The sequence below is a fragment of the Gekko japonicus genome, unplaced genomic scaffold, assembly GCF_001447785.1.
Source record: "Gekko japonicus isolate JY-2015 unplaced genomic scaffold, Gekko_japonicus_V1.1 scaffold1608, whole genome shotgun sequence".
NCBI classification, from domain to species: domain Eukaryota; kingdom Metazoa; phylum Chordata; class Lepidosauria; order Squamata; family Gekkonidae; genus Gekko; species Gekko japonicus.
The window spans coordinates 80,812-97,120 of NW_015167098.1; the positions used below are offsets into that span (position 1 = coordinate 80,812).

General features: G+C 45.6%; 2 protein-coding genes across 2 annotated transcripts in view; one reads left to right on the plus strand and one right to left on the minus strand.

The window, feature by feature from the left end:
• FBXL5 (F-box and leucine-rich repeat protein 5) overlaps positions 1-988 on the plus strand; it is a 36,765-nt gene extending 35,777 nt beyond the window's left edge. Inside the window, exon 11 of the mRNA XM_015412925.1 lies at positions 146-988. Coding sequence (XP_015268411.1) covers positions 146-222 — 77 coding nt within the window. The 3' untranslated portion in view covers positions 223-988. The remainder of the gene's footprint in view (positions 1-145) is intronic.
• Positions 989-2,139: 1,151 nt separating this feature from the next.
• Positions 2,140-16,309, minus strand: part of CC2D2A (coiled-coil and C2 domain containing 2A) — a 60,793-nt gene continuing 46,623 nt past the window's right edge. Inside the window, exons 15-21 of the mRNA XM_015412920.1 lie at positions 15,011-15,100; positions 10,710-10,823; positions 8,952-9,086; positions 6,586-6,708; positions 4,889-4,947; positions 3,960-4,137; positions 2,140-2,492 (exon numbers count right to left, since the gene is read on the minus strand). Coding sequence (XP_015268406.1) covers positions 2,304-2,492; positions 3,960-4,137; positions 4,889-4,947; positions 6,586-6,708; positions 8,952-9,086; positions 10,710-10,823; positions 15,011-15,100 — 888 coding nt within the window. The 3' untranslated portion in view covers positions 2,140-2,303. The remainder of the gene's footprint in view (positions 2,493-3,959; positions 4,138-4,888; positions 4,948-6,585; positions 6,709-8,951; positions 9,087-10,709; positions 10,824-15,010; positions 15,101-16,309) is intronic.

Below are 16,309 nucleotides of genomic sequence, written 5' to 3' on the forward strand. Positions count from 1 at the left end.
CTGGAGTTTCGTTAGGAAAAAACTTTGGGTTACAACTTGTACCTATTCAAGGGGGAAGACATATGAAGTGTGTTACCTTCTGCTGTCTGAGATGCACCGGCCGGTCCCTGTTTCTTCCTTTCACATTTCTTCTGTCTTTACGCAGGTCCTCACGCTGAAACCGCCAGTGGATGCCAGAACTTGCAGTGTGGTTTCCGAGCCTGCTGCCGCTCTGGCGAATGACCCGACTCCTTACCTTTCAGTCTACTTCATTTAGCTCAGCAGGCTTTCTTTCATGCACTTTACTTACAGTCCACACCTTGTGTTAACAAACAGTTCCCTTTTGGAGTGCAATTCGTAGGTCCTTCTTGCCCTGTAATTCAGAACCGTAGAAGCAAACTCTGTCGTGTCATGCCATTCTCGCAGTTGTGTCTCACTTTAATCGGAAGGCAGTGGGTTTGATTTTTATGCTGCGAAAAAACTCACCCAAATTGTTTTGACACTCTGTCCTAATGTTTGGCACTTATACTTTGGTTTATTTTGTGCTAACTCTGTAAGGTTCTTTATACTTACACTATAAATCCTGCAGTGAACCTGAAATTCTGGGTCACGTTCACCTTTCGGTAGTGATGTCTCCTGTGACAGCCCAGATTCCAGAGTTGTCCTGCTGTAAGATTAGGGAGCTAATACCGTCTGTTTGCTTGTTTAGCACTGACTCTGTATTTTTGAGCTTGAAAAACCGTAAATGAAACATTCCCATCTGCATCAGAGTTTATTAGCATCTGATATGTTAAAACACAGCACGGACTGTGCCGTTTGGCCAATGACTGTTTGCCACCTCACTTTGTGGGCTTCATGGGATATCTGCTTGTCTGACTGTCGTGGCGTAGCAACCACACACCCCTGTGATCTCCTCCTATATCAACTCATTAAAGATGCCGAATTCTGGAAAGAATTTTCAAAAGTAATTTCTCAGCCATAAGAGCAACTGTAATAAAAAATCAATAAATGCAGCTTTAAGGAACTCGCTGGTGGTTTATCTGTTTCAGTATGCGGGCAACTCCTAGGTTGTATTTCAAGCGAGCAATATTGTTTTGATTTGGTAGCTTAAAGCATATTTGTTTCCACATGTGCTACTGATGTATTTCACTTCTCATTAGTATCATTTTCCGGGTGAAAATCTGAGCTTGGTTGATAAACAGTGGAAGTTAAATGGCACATAAAAACACATAAAATGGCACCAGCCAAACCCTCTTCAAAGAAACAGCCATGGAGATGACATTATCTTCCATTGAAGAAAAGTTATTTTGATAAGGGTGTGGGTTTTTTCTTCTGTGTATTTGTTAGCATATTTCTTATGGGGCAAGTGTTAACTAACTTGGTGAGTAGGTAGACCCAACCATACAACAGCCTCATGGAAATGAGTGACATGAGCAGGGGTCATTTTGTAGAAAAAGAGATGCAGCTCATTAGCATGACTCATTAGCATAACTTATTTGCATATGCCACACCCCCTGGCATCACCGGAAGTGTGTCAGAAGGCAACATCCACCGCTCCACTGGACAGTTTTGGATTGCTAGCTGGGGGGGGGGGAACGTGCAGATCTGTCCTCGCAGAGGAGGGAGAGCTTGTACCTGAATAAAACTTGGTATTAAAGGTGTCACTAGGTTGTTTTGGACTGGGGGGGGGGGTCTCTGCAACTTACCTGGCTGCTGCTTGCTCTGACTGAGGGCTGCTGGGAGCAGGGGGTGGGGCTTGTTGCATGGGCTCGCCCCCTGGGGTCTTTACTGCTGGAGCTCCGCTCCTGTGTGCTCCTGCAGGAAATGACCCCTGGACATGAGTGAATACTTCCCTGTGTCCAATTCAGGGCAGGAAACTGGCACACTGCAGCAGCTTCCTGTCCTCTATCAGACGGATGGAATAAAACTTGAACAGCTGGGCTTAACATGAGACTAGCAGTACTGGTGTACCCATGGCTCCCGAAGGTTTCGTTCCAAGTTGGAATCGCTGAAGCCTTCCTTCAGGACTGGAGCCAAGTAGGGCTGGATAGGCCAGTTTGCACTTCCTCTTTATGGTAGTGCTTGAAACCTGTCATTCGTCACAGCTGGACCGCAATCCTTGTAGGCAAACATTAAAGACACAGTACTTAAAATGGGTGGCTTTTGTCTTTAATGTATAAAAATACAAAATTAGAGTCTAGGGATATATATATATAAAGGGTACAAAGAATGTTACCTTACAATGCAAAGACGGTAAAATTACTAGTACAGTTCATTGATGAGAAGAGCCCAAAACATGAGGGTTTATTTAATAATTCAGCTTTTTATCTGTTACGAACTAATGAGGCAACATACACCCACACTGATAGAATGTTTTTAGGATAAGCATGAACATATACTGCTAATGCAAACTCCGTGTTTGGAACATCGATGTTATGGACTCCCGTCGTATAGACTGCTTCAATTAAAGGACTGACTTCTGAAAAGGGCGTGTGAATAGGAAATCCTGAGACCTGGAAGAAGGAAAAACAAAAGGTAAGGATTTAAGTCCTTAAAGCCGTTCTATATTCAGTCAAGAAGATCCTAACTCTGGGACCCAGCTGCACCATGGTGTTCGATTCTCAGGTGGGTTCCTTGGGAGTAATCCCCAGACCACCTTTGCTTTTTCCATGTTTGCAATTCATTCCTTGGGTTAAAAAAAAGTACTGCAATACTTTCTTGGACAGCTGGTGTGATGGATCAGTGATGGACATCACTGACGGTGCAAGCAGGTTCTTGGATGTCAACTGTCAATGATTCCATTATACTCCCAAGTAATTGCTCTGTTTCTTCATATTAATCCTTCCTTTACTCCACAAAGGAAAATAATTCAGCTGTATCCAAAAAGGAAAGCTAGGTAGTGCTGGCTTAAAAGTTCTTTGTTCATGAGGTGCAAAAAATCACCACCTTGCTGCTTCCCCAAAAACTGGGGGCGCGAAGAGATCCTAGCCCTCGTTTAACTTGGCTTCTGGAGGGGGGCACTCCCCAGTCCAAGAGTGGAAAAACTCTATCCCGCTGCTGGAACTCAGCAACCGGACTTCTGCCCCATTCCAGCTGTCTCCAGTTTAATTTGTGCCATTCCTGCTTTAGCCAGCCCCATGGCGCAAGCGAAGAGCCTCTGATCAATCAGAACCACAAGCTGTTCCTCCGTGCTCCTGCCACAGAAAGCAGGAGCTGTGGCCAGGGCCCCCGGTAGCCCCTCTGTGGGGCTCAGTGATTGTGGATCAGTCACTCAGCCAATGCTCCCTCTAAGCTGTGGAGTCTTGTGAGCAAAAATCCCACCTTGTGAGCTACTAGCATTAAAGTTATGAGTGAGTAATTTGGCTGCTGCCTCCTTCCTGAGCTAAGACAAAAATGTGTGAGCTGGAGGTTAAAAAACTGTGAGCTAGCTCACATTAACTCAGCTTAGAGGGAACCCTGCTCTCAGCCTCACCTACCTCCCAGGACTGCTGGGAGGAGAGCCACCTCACTGCCCTGAGCACTGGAGAAAAGGCAAGATGGGGGGGGGGGAGGGGAAGAACTGCGACAGTTTACCAGATTGACAATGAAGAACGGCACAGACTTGAGAAGCCCATGTAAAACTGGCCAGTGGATTTATGCTGGAGAGGACAGCCTCCACGAAAGAGTGACGGATCTCTCCCCAGGGGTTGACGGCTGCTTAGCTGGCTGTGAAAAGCTCGATACCTTTAAAATATATGGCTGGATATCACTCAGTTACTAGTGCATCTTCACTCCAATTAGCCCTTCTGGCAACCCCCACCTGTGTGTGATGGTTGCTGAAGTCTCCATGTATCTGAAGAAGTGTGCATGTACACAAAAGCTCATATCCAGAAGTAAACTTTGTTGGTCTTAAAAGGGCCACTGGACTCCAATCTACACCGTTAATTTATTTGTGTAAGTTCTATTAGGCTGTGTCTGGGTATAAGAACCTGATGCAGTACCCGGTAGTCTCCCAGTTGTTTTTGTAGTTCTGCCTGATGGTCCTCTTCTACATCTTTGCCCTGATTCTCTTCCAGCAGAGGCAGGAAGTGCCGAAGAGCAGAGGTGCAGTATCTGTTCCACCGTGTCAAGTTCCTGGGTCTCCATTCCATTATCTTCTCTTTCAAAATCTTCTCAAGTCTGCATTTTTTTAAAAAGAAAAAGTATAAAGTTGCATTCAGAATGTTAGTTCACAGCAATGCTAGTTTTTTGCACATCTCTCAGAAGTTTAGCAAGATGGACTTTTTGTCTTTACAACCAGACTTCAGACTCTTAAGAGGGAAATGGAGAAGTAGAATTCCACATCAACACTCCTATTTTTTCGGCAATAACTAAGGGCATTTTTTTTAGTCCTCAATTTCTTGCTCGGTAACAATTTTTACAAATTGCAGATCAGATAAACTTCCTCTGCGCTTACAGGACTGCAGATGTGTGTGGTTAGAAGCGCAAGCTCTGCTACGCACATTCCCTGCACACTGAAATCTAGATGAAGGGTTTTAGATGTACAATTCTGTCTGACCTAGTTTTCTGAATGCCAGGAGTGGTTGGGTATAAAGGAAAACAATAATATAAGTCCAGCACATGCAGCTGAACAGTCTACTGACTGGATTACTATCCTACTATGTAAGAACCAAGCCTTGCTGTGCTTAAAAAAATGAAAACGCAACTTCCAAACATGTAGTGGATTGTAAGGAAATGCAACGGAAAGTAAGTTAAATGAATACTTCAAAGTAGCTTTTAAAAAGGAAGCTGGGTGTGGTGAGTGAACTGAGAAGAGCTACAAGCCTGCAAATATTGGCTCCCAGATCCAATGTACAGCCAAACAGAACTGACTCCTAACATAGATATAATGCAGTTTATATAAAGTTGCAAATACATTAGACAAGGTTACCTGCCCTGTAGTTCTAGCGCAGCCGCCTTGTCTGCACACTGGTAGAACAGCGCTTCAGGCTAATGAAATAAAAACCAATTAGTTGCAATTTGGCATTTAAGAAGGTGTAATATCTATTATTTTTTGCATGCTATTATTTATCTACAATATTTCTGAGCATCCTAAAAACAATTTAGGAACAGCAGCAGCTAAGGAAGTCAAACCAGATAACTCAAATATCAGATGAGGAAAGGAGGAGAGAAAGCCCACCAAATCAACAAAATGCTTCAGGAAATAGGTTTTTTACTTGCAGCTTAAAAGGCGGGGGGCCGAGAAAGTGGCTGACTAATGCGATTCTAACGTCAGCCACAGTTGAACCCGTTTTGGTTTCCATTCACATATGAGTGCGTAACACAGGTTTTGCCTCATCTGACAGGCATATCTGGGAGTAAGTGCCTCCATATCCCTGTGTGTCCATAGACAAGGGTATGAACAGCCCTTTGAATTATGTCCGGCACAACTGGGCAACCAGGGTAGGGGTTTTTTTTAGCTCTAGTGGAATGGGATGCATTCTCTTAACTTACTCTGATCAGCTGCATTTGGAACAAATTTAAGTTGCTAGGTTGGTGTTTACACAGGGTAACGCTCCACTGGACTTTCACTTCCCCTCCCAATTGCTTAACGTACCTCCTACAAAGCCACTGAGGTTCTGTGGACCCTCCGAAACGATACACGCAGAGGCCATAGCCAGGTGGATGAAATCCAGCCCTCCCCTCCTTGTACGGATGGGGATAGATGCTCATACAAGAGGCGAGAAGTTTGCCCAATTCTCCTTCCTGTTATAACTCCCTGGAACAGCTGCTAGATGGTTCAGCCGTGGGGCTGAAGGTGCAGCGGAGAAGACTCCTTGCTGTCATGAACTCTCGCATGTGGGAGTAGGGATCCAATTCACTAAAACTATATCGCCAAGCAGAATTAGAGAAATAGTCCACGTCGTTCCAGAATGTGCTGTGGGCCTATACTACACGACAAGAAAAGTCTCAAGGTTTAATAAGGGGACATCTGTTGAGACTGGTGGCAGTACTGGTATGCATTCTCCACTTTCCCAAGTAGTGAGGCAGCAACTTATCCTTTGCATGAAACAGTGGTGGAGAGTTCAGGTCATGTGTCAGCACAGAGAGCAAATCCATTAACCCTGCCCTCCTATGCCTGAGAAAATCCCACAACGGTGGCTTTTCAGTTTTGCTGTTGATATGTGAAAAGAGCGCTTCTCCTCCGCACAACCCCAATGCTGTGCTACCACTTTCCTGCAAAGTCCTTTCAGTGTGCTCATTTAGGGGCATTATACTGAGTTGCTTTAAATCATTTTCACATACGAAAGTTGATCTTGTATTAAATTTGGTACATCCCTTGGAGTGGAGAAAGCAGTTAAACCCTTCACCAGTGTTTAATATCTTTTTATAGCAGATGTATCTTAAGACTCCTAATGCAGTTTCTGTCGATAAGGGCCATCTTAAACAGAGGAACAGGACAAATGAGATGAATATATTAAACCAAGTACATTAACTGCTTATCCAAGATTGTTAAAAGTTTTACTTCAGTACATTTCATTGGTATCATATCTATCCCATACTCTCTCACTTAAGAAGGTCAAGTAATTTAAAACACAGGAAATATTCTTTCTACACTGAGAACTACTGGAATAAATGTGTTAATACCTGCACACTGGAGAGGCCGGGAAATGGTAAACTTCTGGAAAAAAAAGGTTTCCAAAATTTGGGTTTGCTGACATCAAAATTTATCCTCAGTGGGGAATCGTACTGTTGAATATTGAACCAAATCTAAGAATGAACAACTTTGTTAGTACCTTAATCATAATCACAAATCAATAAATGCCAAGGCTAAGATCAGCTGTGATGGATTAAAGCAATGGCCAATGCAGTCCAGGCCAACCAGATATCCCTGAAAGAGCCCACAAGCACATCACGGAAGCCAATGCCTACAACCCGGGTTGCTGCCCACACCTTTCTGGGGTTCTATGAAAAAAGCCCACAGTCATAAACGCTCAAAGGATAAATGCCCACATGGAAAACAGCCCACACGGAAAAAAGCCTACATGGAAAAATACCATGTAAAGTGCAATAGATATTTATAATGGTGGATAACCATTCATCTCCACTTATGAGAATGAACAGGTATTATCTATATTTTGTATTGTTTTAGGATTCAAACATGTCATATTCACATGCAACAATTTGTGTTGTGATTTTATCAATCATAATCAAATAATAACTGTGCTATGTTATTAGTAAATTACTTCACTACTATACAAAAGTGACCTGTATGAAGAGGGCTTTAATGCTCTTGAGTGTAAAGGCTTGAAAGGGAAAATGCAGGAAATAAAAGTGACCATTTTGTTATCAACAAACTTTATTAAGAAGGAAAAACAATAACAACAGAAATTAAACTCTATATAGAAATATTTCTGTGTGAGCTTTTATGTGTATGGGCATTTTCCCATGTGGGCTTTTTTCCTGTGAGCATTTATGACTGTGGCATTTTTCTGGTCACGCCTTTCTGGTAGGTGTTTACTGTCTATGAATGGAAGTTCCATTTAGATACCATGGCCAATAGCGTGTATCTTCCATGCATTTGTCTAATCCCCTTTCAAAAGCTGCTTCGACTGGTGGCTGTCACTACATCCTGTGGCAGCGAACTCCCCAAATTAATTGCTTGTTGACTGAAAAGAGTGCTACCTGTTGCCTGTCTTGAATATCTTGCCCATCAACCTCACTAGGTGCCTCCTAGTATTCTGGGAGAGGGAGAAAAGGGTCTCTCCACTTTCTCTATGCATTATTTTTATAAATTTTTACCATCTTCCTTAACTGCCTTTTCTCTGAAGTATAAAGACCATAACTTTTCTTTGAAAAGTTTCCTTGCTCCATTTGCTTCATGATTTTTCTTTCACCTCCCCGCCCAAGATTCCATCTGGGTTCCCCCCCCCCCAATTCTGATGGCCACCCAGGCTCCAGAGAGTTTGCCCCGCCAAGTTCCCCCTCTCTAGGTCAGGGGTGTCAAACATGTGTCCCGTGGGCCGGATCAGGCCCCCAGAGGGCTTCTATCAGGCCTGCAGTGGAACTGGCTGTCTTCTGCTTCTTCCAGTTCTACTGCTGCTGTGTCATTGTAGGTTTGCAGCTTAGAAGAAGAAGAAGAGATTGGATTTATACCCCGCCCTTCACTTGGAGTCTCAGAGCGGCTTACAAACTCCTTTCCCTTCCCCTCCCCACAACAGACACCCTGTGAGGTGGGTGGGGCTGAGAGAACTCTGACACAAACTGCTCTTTCAGGAACAGCTGTGCCAGAGCTTGTGACTGACCCAAGGTCACATCAGCAGGTGCAAGTGGAGGAGTGGGGAATCAAACCCGGTTCTCCCGGATTAGAGTCCGCACACTTAACCACCACTTAACTTACAGATACACACCTGAACAGCAGACACAGAATTGCAACACCACAGACATTTTTGATGCAATAATTCAGAGCAAGAGGTGTCAGTTATCAGACACTGTTAATTAAACAAAATATTGCAAGTGTGCTAATGTTTTAAGCAAGTAAAAAAAACACCTTTGTGTTCGTGTCCTTTATAAAGTTTATATCTCAGCTACCTGGCATTACATTTTATGACACATATGGCTCGGCCCAACAAGGTCTCATTTATGTCAGATCCAGCCCTCATAACAAATAAAGAACATAAGAGAACATAAGAGATGCCAATGTTGGATCAGGCCAAAGGCCCATCCAGACCAACACTCTGTCACACAGTGGCCAAAAATACCAGGTGCCATCAGGAAGTCCACCAGTGGGGCCAGGACATTAGAAGCCCTCCCACTGTTGGGCCCCCCCCCCCCAGCACCAAGAAGAAAGAGCATCACTTGCCCCAGAGTCCCTATCTATACCTTGTGGCTAATATCCACTGATAGACCTCTGCTGATGAGTTTGACACCCCTCCTCTAGGTGGACCAACAGTCTGAGATAATTTCCTAGGTTCATAGGGTAGAGGGAAGCAACAGGGATGTGAAATACTTACGTTGTCACCAGAAATCAAACAGCCTACGTTTTGCAATGGACAGAAAGTGTCATACTGTCCATAAAAATGGCCATTCCTGGGATTCCAAATCACATACTGGTTTTGTTCCCAAGTTAGCACATATGCTGTTGCTCCCTGAGGCGAAGAAGAAGGGAAAAAAATGAGGTTTCTCTTAAAAAGTGACAGTCATAAAGCAGAATGCATTTAATTTCACACACAAGTGTTATTGGCACTCAGCCCACCCACACCTCCCTGCCAACTGCCAAATTTGGGGGGATTATGTTGCTATAAAGTTGTTTTATAAGAAAGTCAGAAGAGCCCTGCTGGATCAGGCCAGTGAAGGTCCACCTAGTCCAGCCTCCTGTCTCACACAGTGGCCAGGCAGTTCCTCTGGAGGGCCAACAACAGGGCAGAGGGGCCGAGGCCTTCCCCTGAGGTTGTCTCCTGGCTCCGGTATTTAGAGGTTTATTGCTTCTGAACGTGGCGGTTCCCTTTAGTCACCATGGCAAGTAGCCACCAACAGACCTCTCCTCCATGAATTTAATTCTTTTTTAAAGTTGTCTGTGCCTGTGGCTATCACCTATGTCCTCTAGCAGCAAGTTCTACATTTTAATCACTCTCTGTGTAAAGCAGTGTTTCCTTTTATCTGCCCCCCCCCACAGTATCGTGTTCCCCCTTGGTCATCTCTTTTCTAAACTGAGGCCTCATAGGGAAGGTGCTCCAACTCCCAATCATCTTGACTGCCCCCCTCGGAACTCTTCTCAGCTCTGCGATGCCCTTTCTGAGATATGAAGAGAACAATTTTTGAGAGCAGTTCCAAGACAACAGAATGAGAGGGGGCAGTGGGGGAGGGAGAGCATTTTGTTTGCATGCAGAAGATCCCAATTTCAATTCCTGGCCTCTCTACTTTAAAAGATTCAGTTACGTGGAGAGCCTCTGGCTGAGTCCCTGGGGAGCCCCTGCCCAGCGCCAGTCAGCGTATCCCAGAAGAAACCTGACAGGCCAATCGTCTGACTCAGCAGCTTCCAAAGACCTGGAAGCAGGTTACAAATGCTTATTATTTATTATGGTTACTATTCAAATTCTGATATCCTGCTTTCCTCAATGTTCAAAAATCTCTGGAAGGCTGGCCTTTTGGTAGGTTAATAAATCAGTTTCTTTAGTGTAGCAGTACACAACTGTTTATACGGGGTTAATACTGACTCTCTTCCCCCACCCTCCAAAAAAATAGGAACATGCACAGGGTTACCATATTTTGAAAAGCAAAAAATAGGACACATTTCCCGACTGACTACTTCAAAAGTGATCACTGTCTCATTTTAAATACCCCCACTATTTAAGCTGTCATAATTGCTACTAACTAGGAATATTCCTAACCTTCTGACCCAAAAAGAGGATGTTTTCATCAGTTTTTTAAAAACAGCCCAAAAGAGGACAGCTGGTAACTATTTGCAGTCCAATTCAACAGAGGAGCATTAGGAAGGAGCTGGTGATGTGTGTGTCCAAAGGCGAATCTGGTTTGGCAGCAGTGCGGGAAATCTGCCTTCTACGGTGTGATGCAACCCGGCCTTTGTTCCCTTTCATTGAAAGCCAAAATGCTAACAGGAGTCCTGAAATCAGAGTTCCTGTTGCATCACTGTTGCATCATGTAAAGTTTGCCTGCAAAATGAAATCTGGGCGGCTGTTTGCAACACAATGTCCTCGGAGCGTCTCCGGCATGCGGATGTTTGGTTAAAGGAAAGCAAAGAAGAAGCTTACCTCAGGAATTGCATTTCCAATTAGAAGCCAGGACTTTTTGCCAAGAGCAAGAAAATAGTTGCACAAGAGCACAGCGTGTTCTTCTTCATCTCCAGCCAAAAGATCAAGGAACTGCTAATGAATGGCATCAGACAAGTCGATTACCAGCAGGGTTCACGGTCCTCCAGTATCTGCATGACAGAGGAGCCTTTGCCCAGAAGTACAGTTCCCTTTGTTTGTAAGTGCCCTGCAGCTCCAGTCAGACATCGCCCAAAAACGATGGCATGAAGAGTTCGCATGGCGGCCTGAGTGGACAGAGCCGTGGCTTGCAAGCAGCTGAGAAGCCCTGGTGGGAAGTGAAGTCCAACCACAAGTCTTCCAAGCATTCCCAAGACAGCCTTAACAAGCTAGTCCGTCAGCCATGTGGAACGTGGGAATAATAATACTAGCCTACTCTGTGGAGCCCTGACCTGGACAGCCCCGGATAGGCTGATCTCGGAAGCTAAGCAAGGTTGGCCCTGGTCAGTACTTGGATGGGAGCCCACCAAGGAAGTCCAGGGTTGCTACGCAGAGGCAGGCAAGGGCCAACCACCTCTGAACGTCCCTTGCCTTGAAAACTACGAGGTTGCCATAGGTTACCTGCAACTTAATGGCACTTTCCACCACCATCCACTCCGTGGAATAATCGTATGGATTACCACAAGATCATAGACGTGGTATGTGGCCAGGGTTATATAAATACATAATCTTACCCTGCCAGAACTGAAAACCCAGACGTCAGTCACTCTCAGTCTCCATGTGTTTATTAATACACTTGGAAGCTTGAAGCATGGCTTAGGTGTTTTCTATATTAGGGCTTTTCCTAAGATTTAAAATTTCAGGCATTATCTTGGGGCGGGGGAGAGATGGTGCTTTATTGTATGATTGTAACTTCGAACTAGTAGCTGCCTTGAGTCACAAGGGGAAGGTGGGGTATACGTATTTAGATAACCACAGAGTTTGATGGGGCCATACCGGCCATCTAGTCCAGGGTTGCCACTTTCTGGAAAGTCAGAGAAAGTCGTGGAAATGAAAATTGGTCAGGGAAAGTAAGGGAAATCGTGATTAAGATATATTCAAGCAGTGGATTTTTGACCTGCTGCTGCAAGAGCCTGACCTGTTCTTGTGGCAACTGGAATAGAGAAGGAGCAGAACACAAGTAGAACTCAGTGATGCCCTTTCCCAACCCTTTTAGACAGAACGTTGATATAATTTTTAGTGTACCTTTAAAACAAGAACAAAAATGTTCTGTCATTTGTTAGCATTCAGAGTTTACTTGAACTGCAATTTGTATCTTGGTGTCATTTTTGGTGCCATTGCAAAACAGATGTTGCTGCAGTTAATGTTGAAAGAAGCTGATATTAAATGTCTTTGACAAATATTTTTGCAGCTGAGACTTGTGTAGTTGTAGAGTGGAACCTTACCTTGCATTAATGCAATACAACCAGTGTTCCCTCTAAGCTGAGCGAGTGTGAGCTAGCTCACAGTTTTTTAGCCTCCGGGTCACACATTCTTGTCTTAGCCTAGGAAGGAGGGCTCTGGAGCAAACTAATTTACGCAGTAGCCCAATCGCTGGCTCACAACTTTCATGCCAGTAGCTCACAAAGTAGAATTTTGCTCACAGGACTCCACAGCTTAGAGGAAGCGTTGACCTATTCATTTTTAAACTCGTGGTTATATTTGAATGGTGGTCAGGGAAATTGACAAACGTTGGTCAGGGAAAGTCAGGGAAATGAAAAATAAAATTTTAGTGGCAACCCTGTAGTCCAGCTCAGTGCAGGATCAGCCTAGACTAGAGCAACCCTGACGAGTGTTTGTCCAGCTGCTGCTTGAAGACTGCCACTGTGGGGGAGCCCATCACCACCCAGGGCAGCCGGTTCCACTGTTGCACAACCCTGCCTGTCAAAAACGTTTTCCCTGATATCCAGCCAGTGCCTTACGCCTTTAGGTTTTGAATGCAATTTTCATGCCTCCCAAGGTTTCAAGTTATGCAAGGGCCAACGGCAGAACAGACAGGCCTAAACTCTCTCCAGTGTTTCCGAGAAAACACTCCTTCACATCCAGTGACTCATCATGATCACACTCATCATCATAATGCCAGTTGACTGGGCCTGTCGGGAACCATTCAAAGTTTCTTCCACGAGCCGGGTGCACTTGAGCGCCGGCAAAGGGGAGGTGAAGAGTGATCTTTGCCGGATTCCCCCCCCCATGGCACACCTCTGCCTCTCATCCGCCCCCCCCCCCCGTTTCAGTCCTCTGGAGCAGCATTTCATGGAGGACAGGGAGCTGGAGCAGGAAAGAGGAGCTGGGAAAGACCCACCCGCAGTCCTTTGGATCCGACCCATTCATTTTTTAAGCTAGGAGATTTTGATCCTACACCTGCGTGTCATAAAGTGGCCACCAGGTAAAAAGCGATACGTTTTCTCTTTCAGTCAATCCAAGGGTCATTTCGTAGAAAAAGAGGTGCAGGAGCTCATTAGCATAACTTATTTGCATGTGCCACACCCCCTGACATCACCGGACGTGTGTCAGAAGGCAACACCCACCGCTCAGACTCCACTGGACTGTTTTGGATTGCTAGCTATTGGGGGGGGGGGAACGGGCAGATCTGTCCTCGGAAGAAAAAATCTGTCCTCGCAGAAGAGGGAGAGCTTGTTCCTGAATAAAACTTGGTCTTAAAGGTGCCACTGGACTGCTTTGGATTGCTAGCTGGGGGGGGGGATGCGCAGATCTGTGCAGGAAGGAAGGTAGGAGGGAAAAAAGAGAAGGAAAGAAGGAGGAAAAGAGGAAAAGAAGGAGGGAAAGAGGGAAAGAAAGATGGAGAGAAGGAAATAAGGAGGGAAATGGAAAGAAGGAGAGAAGGAAGGAAGGAAAGAAAGAGGGAAAGAAAGAGGCTTCTTACTCCTTGTGGCCCGGGGCTGCTGGGAGCAGGGGGTGGGGCTTGTTGCATGTGCTCTTTACCCTGGGCTCTTTACTGCTGGAGCTCCGCTCCTGTGAGCTCCTGCAGGAAATGACCCCTGAGTCAACCTCATGAAAGCAAACTTGCCTCGGTCCCAAGCCTTGTGCCAAGGGGCCAGTGTAGGTGCATTTATTTTTAATTTTCCTTTATTTATCACAGGTATATCCCAGCACTGCCTTGACAAGTGAGGCTTGGGGTGGCTTGCATCAAAGTAAAATGCAATTCAATAAGTCTTAAAAGCAATAAGAAGTATATAACACAACTTAAAACCAGCTATGTAGATTTCCTACTGCACATGGCTACATCCAAATGAACAGTACAAGGCCTGCGAGACCTAGGCAAGCACTGATCAAAAGCCTGTTGGAAGATTTCTGTTTTTCAAGCCTTGTGGGAGCTAACAAGGTCCCACGGGGCAGACATGTCCTCTGAGGAAGCCCTCGCCCTTGTGGAGGAGAGGAGAGGAGAGGGCCCTCGAGGGCCGGGCGCCACCAGGAGACCATATGAGGAACAACACAGGCCACACTGGGGATCTGAGCAGGAGAGGCCGTCCTTCAAGGAGGACGGTCCCACACTGCTGAGGCTTTCGCGAGAACCTTTCGTGAACAGAAGCGAAACTTGAGCCTTTAGGAACACCATCACTAGGCTTGCCAAGTCCCCCCGGGGGGCAGGGAAACTCCTGCCCCAGAGGCCCGTTCCCCACCACCACCGGATCGGGCCCCAGGGGGAACTCCGCCCCGACTCCCTCAGATGGTCGTGGCTCCGCCCCCAGCGTGCCCGGCTTGGTCACGTCACGTCCTGGTGACGTGGATGCGGTGCGCGCGTGCTCCATGATTGGCCCGGGAGTCCCCCGCTGCGGAGGAAGGTAACACTTGGCAACCCTAACCATCATGCTGGTTTGGCCTGGAGCAAAGAGGTCATTTCTTGTGACAGACTGAATGAGGATATTCCAATAAGCTCAGAACCACCATACACAGACCTGATAAACCCAGATAATTCAACTTCTCGTGCCCAGTTGTTCCTCTCCAAATGTTGGTATTTATTTTACTTAGTTCAGTAATAGTTCAGTAGTTCAGTAACCTTTCTCCCCAAAGTGGCTTACATCACTCTCTTCTCCATTTTATCCTCACAACGGTCCTGTGAGGTAGGCTAGGTGGAGAGAGTATGACTGACCCAAGGTCACCCAGCCAGCTTCCAGGGCACAAGTATGAATAACTCACTGTATGACAACAACAAACCCACATTTACTTGTTCTATTCCAAGACTCTACTTAAATGACTGAAACGAGTTTATTTGTAACCGTAAGGAAAAGAATTCTACCACTTACATCTGATGTACTCCACAAGTCACAAATTCCAGCAAAGGACACACTATCGGGCAAAAAAGGAACCAAGGCCACATAGCGGGCCACCACCGCCTATGTATGACAAGCAGAAAGCAAAGACGGTCAGTCTGATACAGAAACTCACAGCAAAATCCCATTGGGCTTCAACACATTGACCACGGAACCATTATGGCTACATTAAGGATTATATAAAGACTTCATCCTTTTCTGGACTTTCCACAGTTTTACCTCAGTTTTCCGCAAAACAGGCAGCAGGTCTTTGGGATTCTCTCCCATTGGTGTGATTCAATTTAGGCTGCATCCAGGGTGCCCAGGGGGGGGGGCTTATAAAGCAGACTCAGTTTGCAGTTAAAACAAACAAACAAGACATGTATTGAGTATGTTTATAGGCTTCAACCAGCTTATTTCTGCACAATTATCTTCTCATTTTAGTTCTCTCTCTACATCCACTTTGATGGAGTCACAACACGTGTTGCACTGTTTATTATGGTTATCAAAATTGCTATACAGTTATCGTCAATGTCACTACACTGTTGGTGTGTTTTCGATTTTACACAATATCTTACATGCATTCTTACTGAATTCTGTTTATTCTTGGAAAATTAATAAAAATAAACTTTGAAATAAAAAAGTATGTTTATAGGACTATCTGAAAAGGAACAAGATAGGAGGGAAGCAAAGCTTGTCCAAACCGGAACCGTTCGGGGCGAGAGCACGCAATCCAGTGGGAAGTTCTCCGGTGCAATTCCAAGCCTTGGGGGGCCAAACAAGGGTAATATTGTGCTGGAGAACTTCACGGTGGATCATGGCTCAGATTTCTACTTCTTTGATAAGGATTCTTAGCCTCATTAGATCAAGAATGTTTCTCCTGTTCTTTCAAAGCTTGAACTCTTCTACAGTCATAAAATTGACTCCTTTGTTCACTGCCATTGAGCTGAACTTGAGGATGTCCTGGACTGGTGGACCTCTCCTTTATTATAAAGGAGTTTTGGGTGCCAGAATTCTAAAATGCGCCCCGTTAGTGTATGGGCGGAAAATATGCCACTCAGAAGACCTTCCTCCAATTTCTGGCTCCCTCAGACAACCTGCCCTGCCATTGGCTGGGTGGCTGGGAGGGGAGGGAGCCAGTCATCGGAGCCAGCATCTTCTGAGCGGCCATCTTCCCCACATACACTAAGGGCCGCTTTCAGCCCAGCGGCGAACGGAGCCGATAGGCTCCGTCCGCCGGTTTCCCCCCCTCCAGCCCCCATCCTGCCCAGCGAACGGGCCCTGCATGGCCCG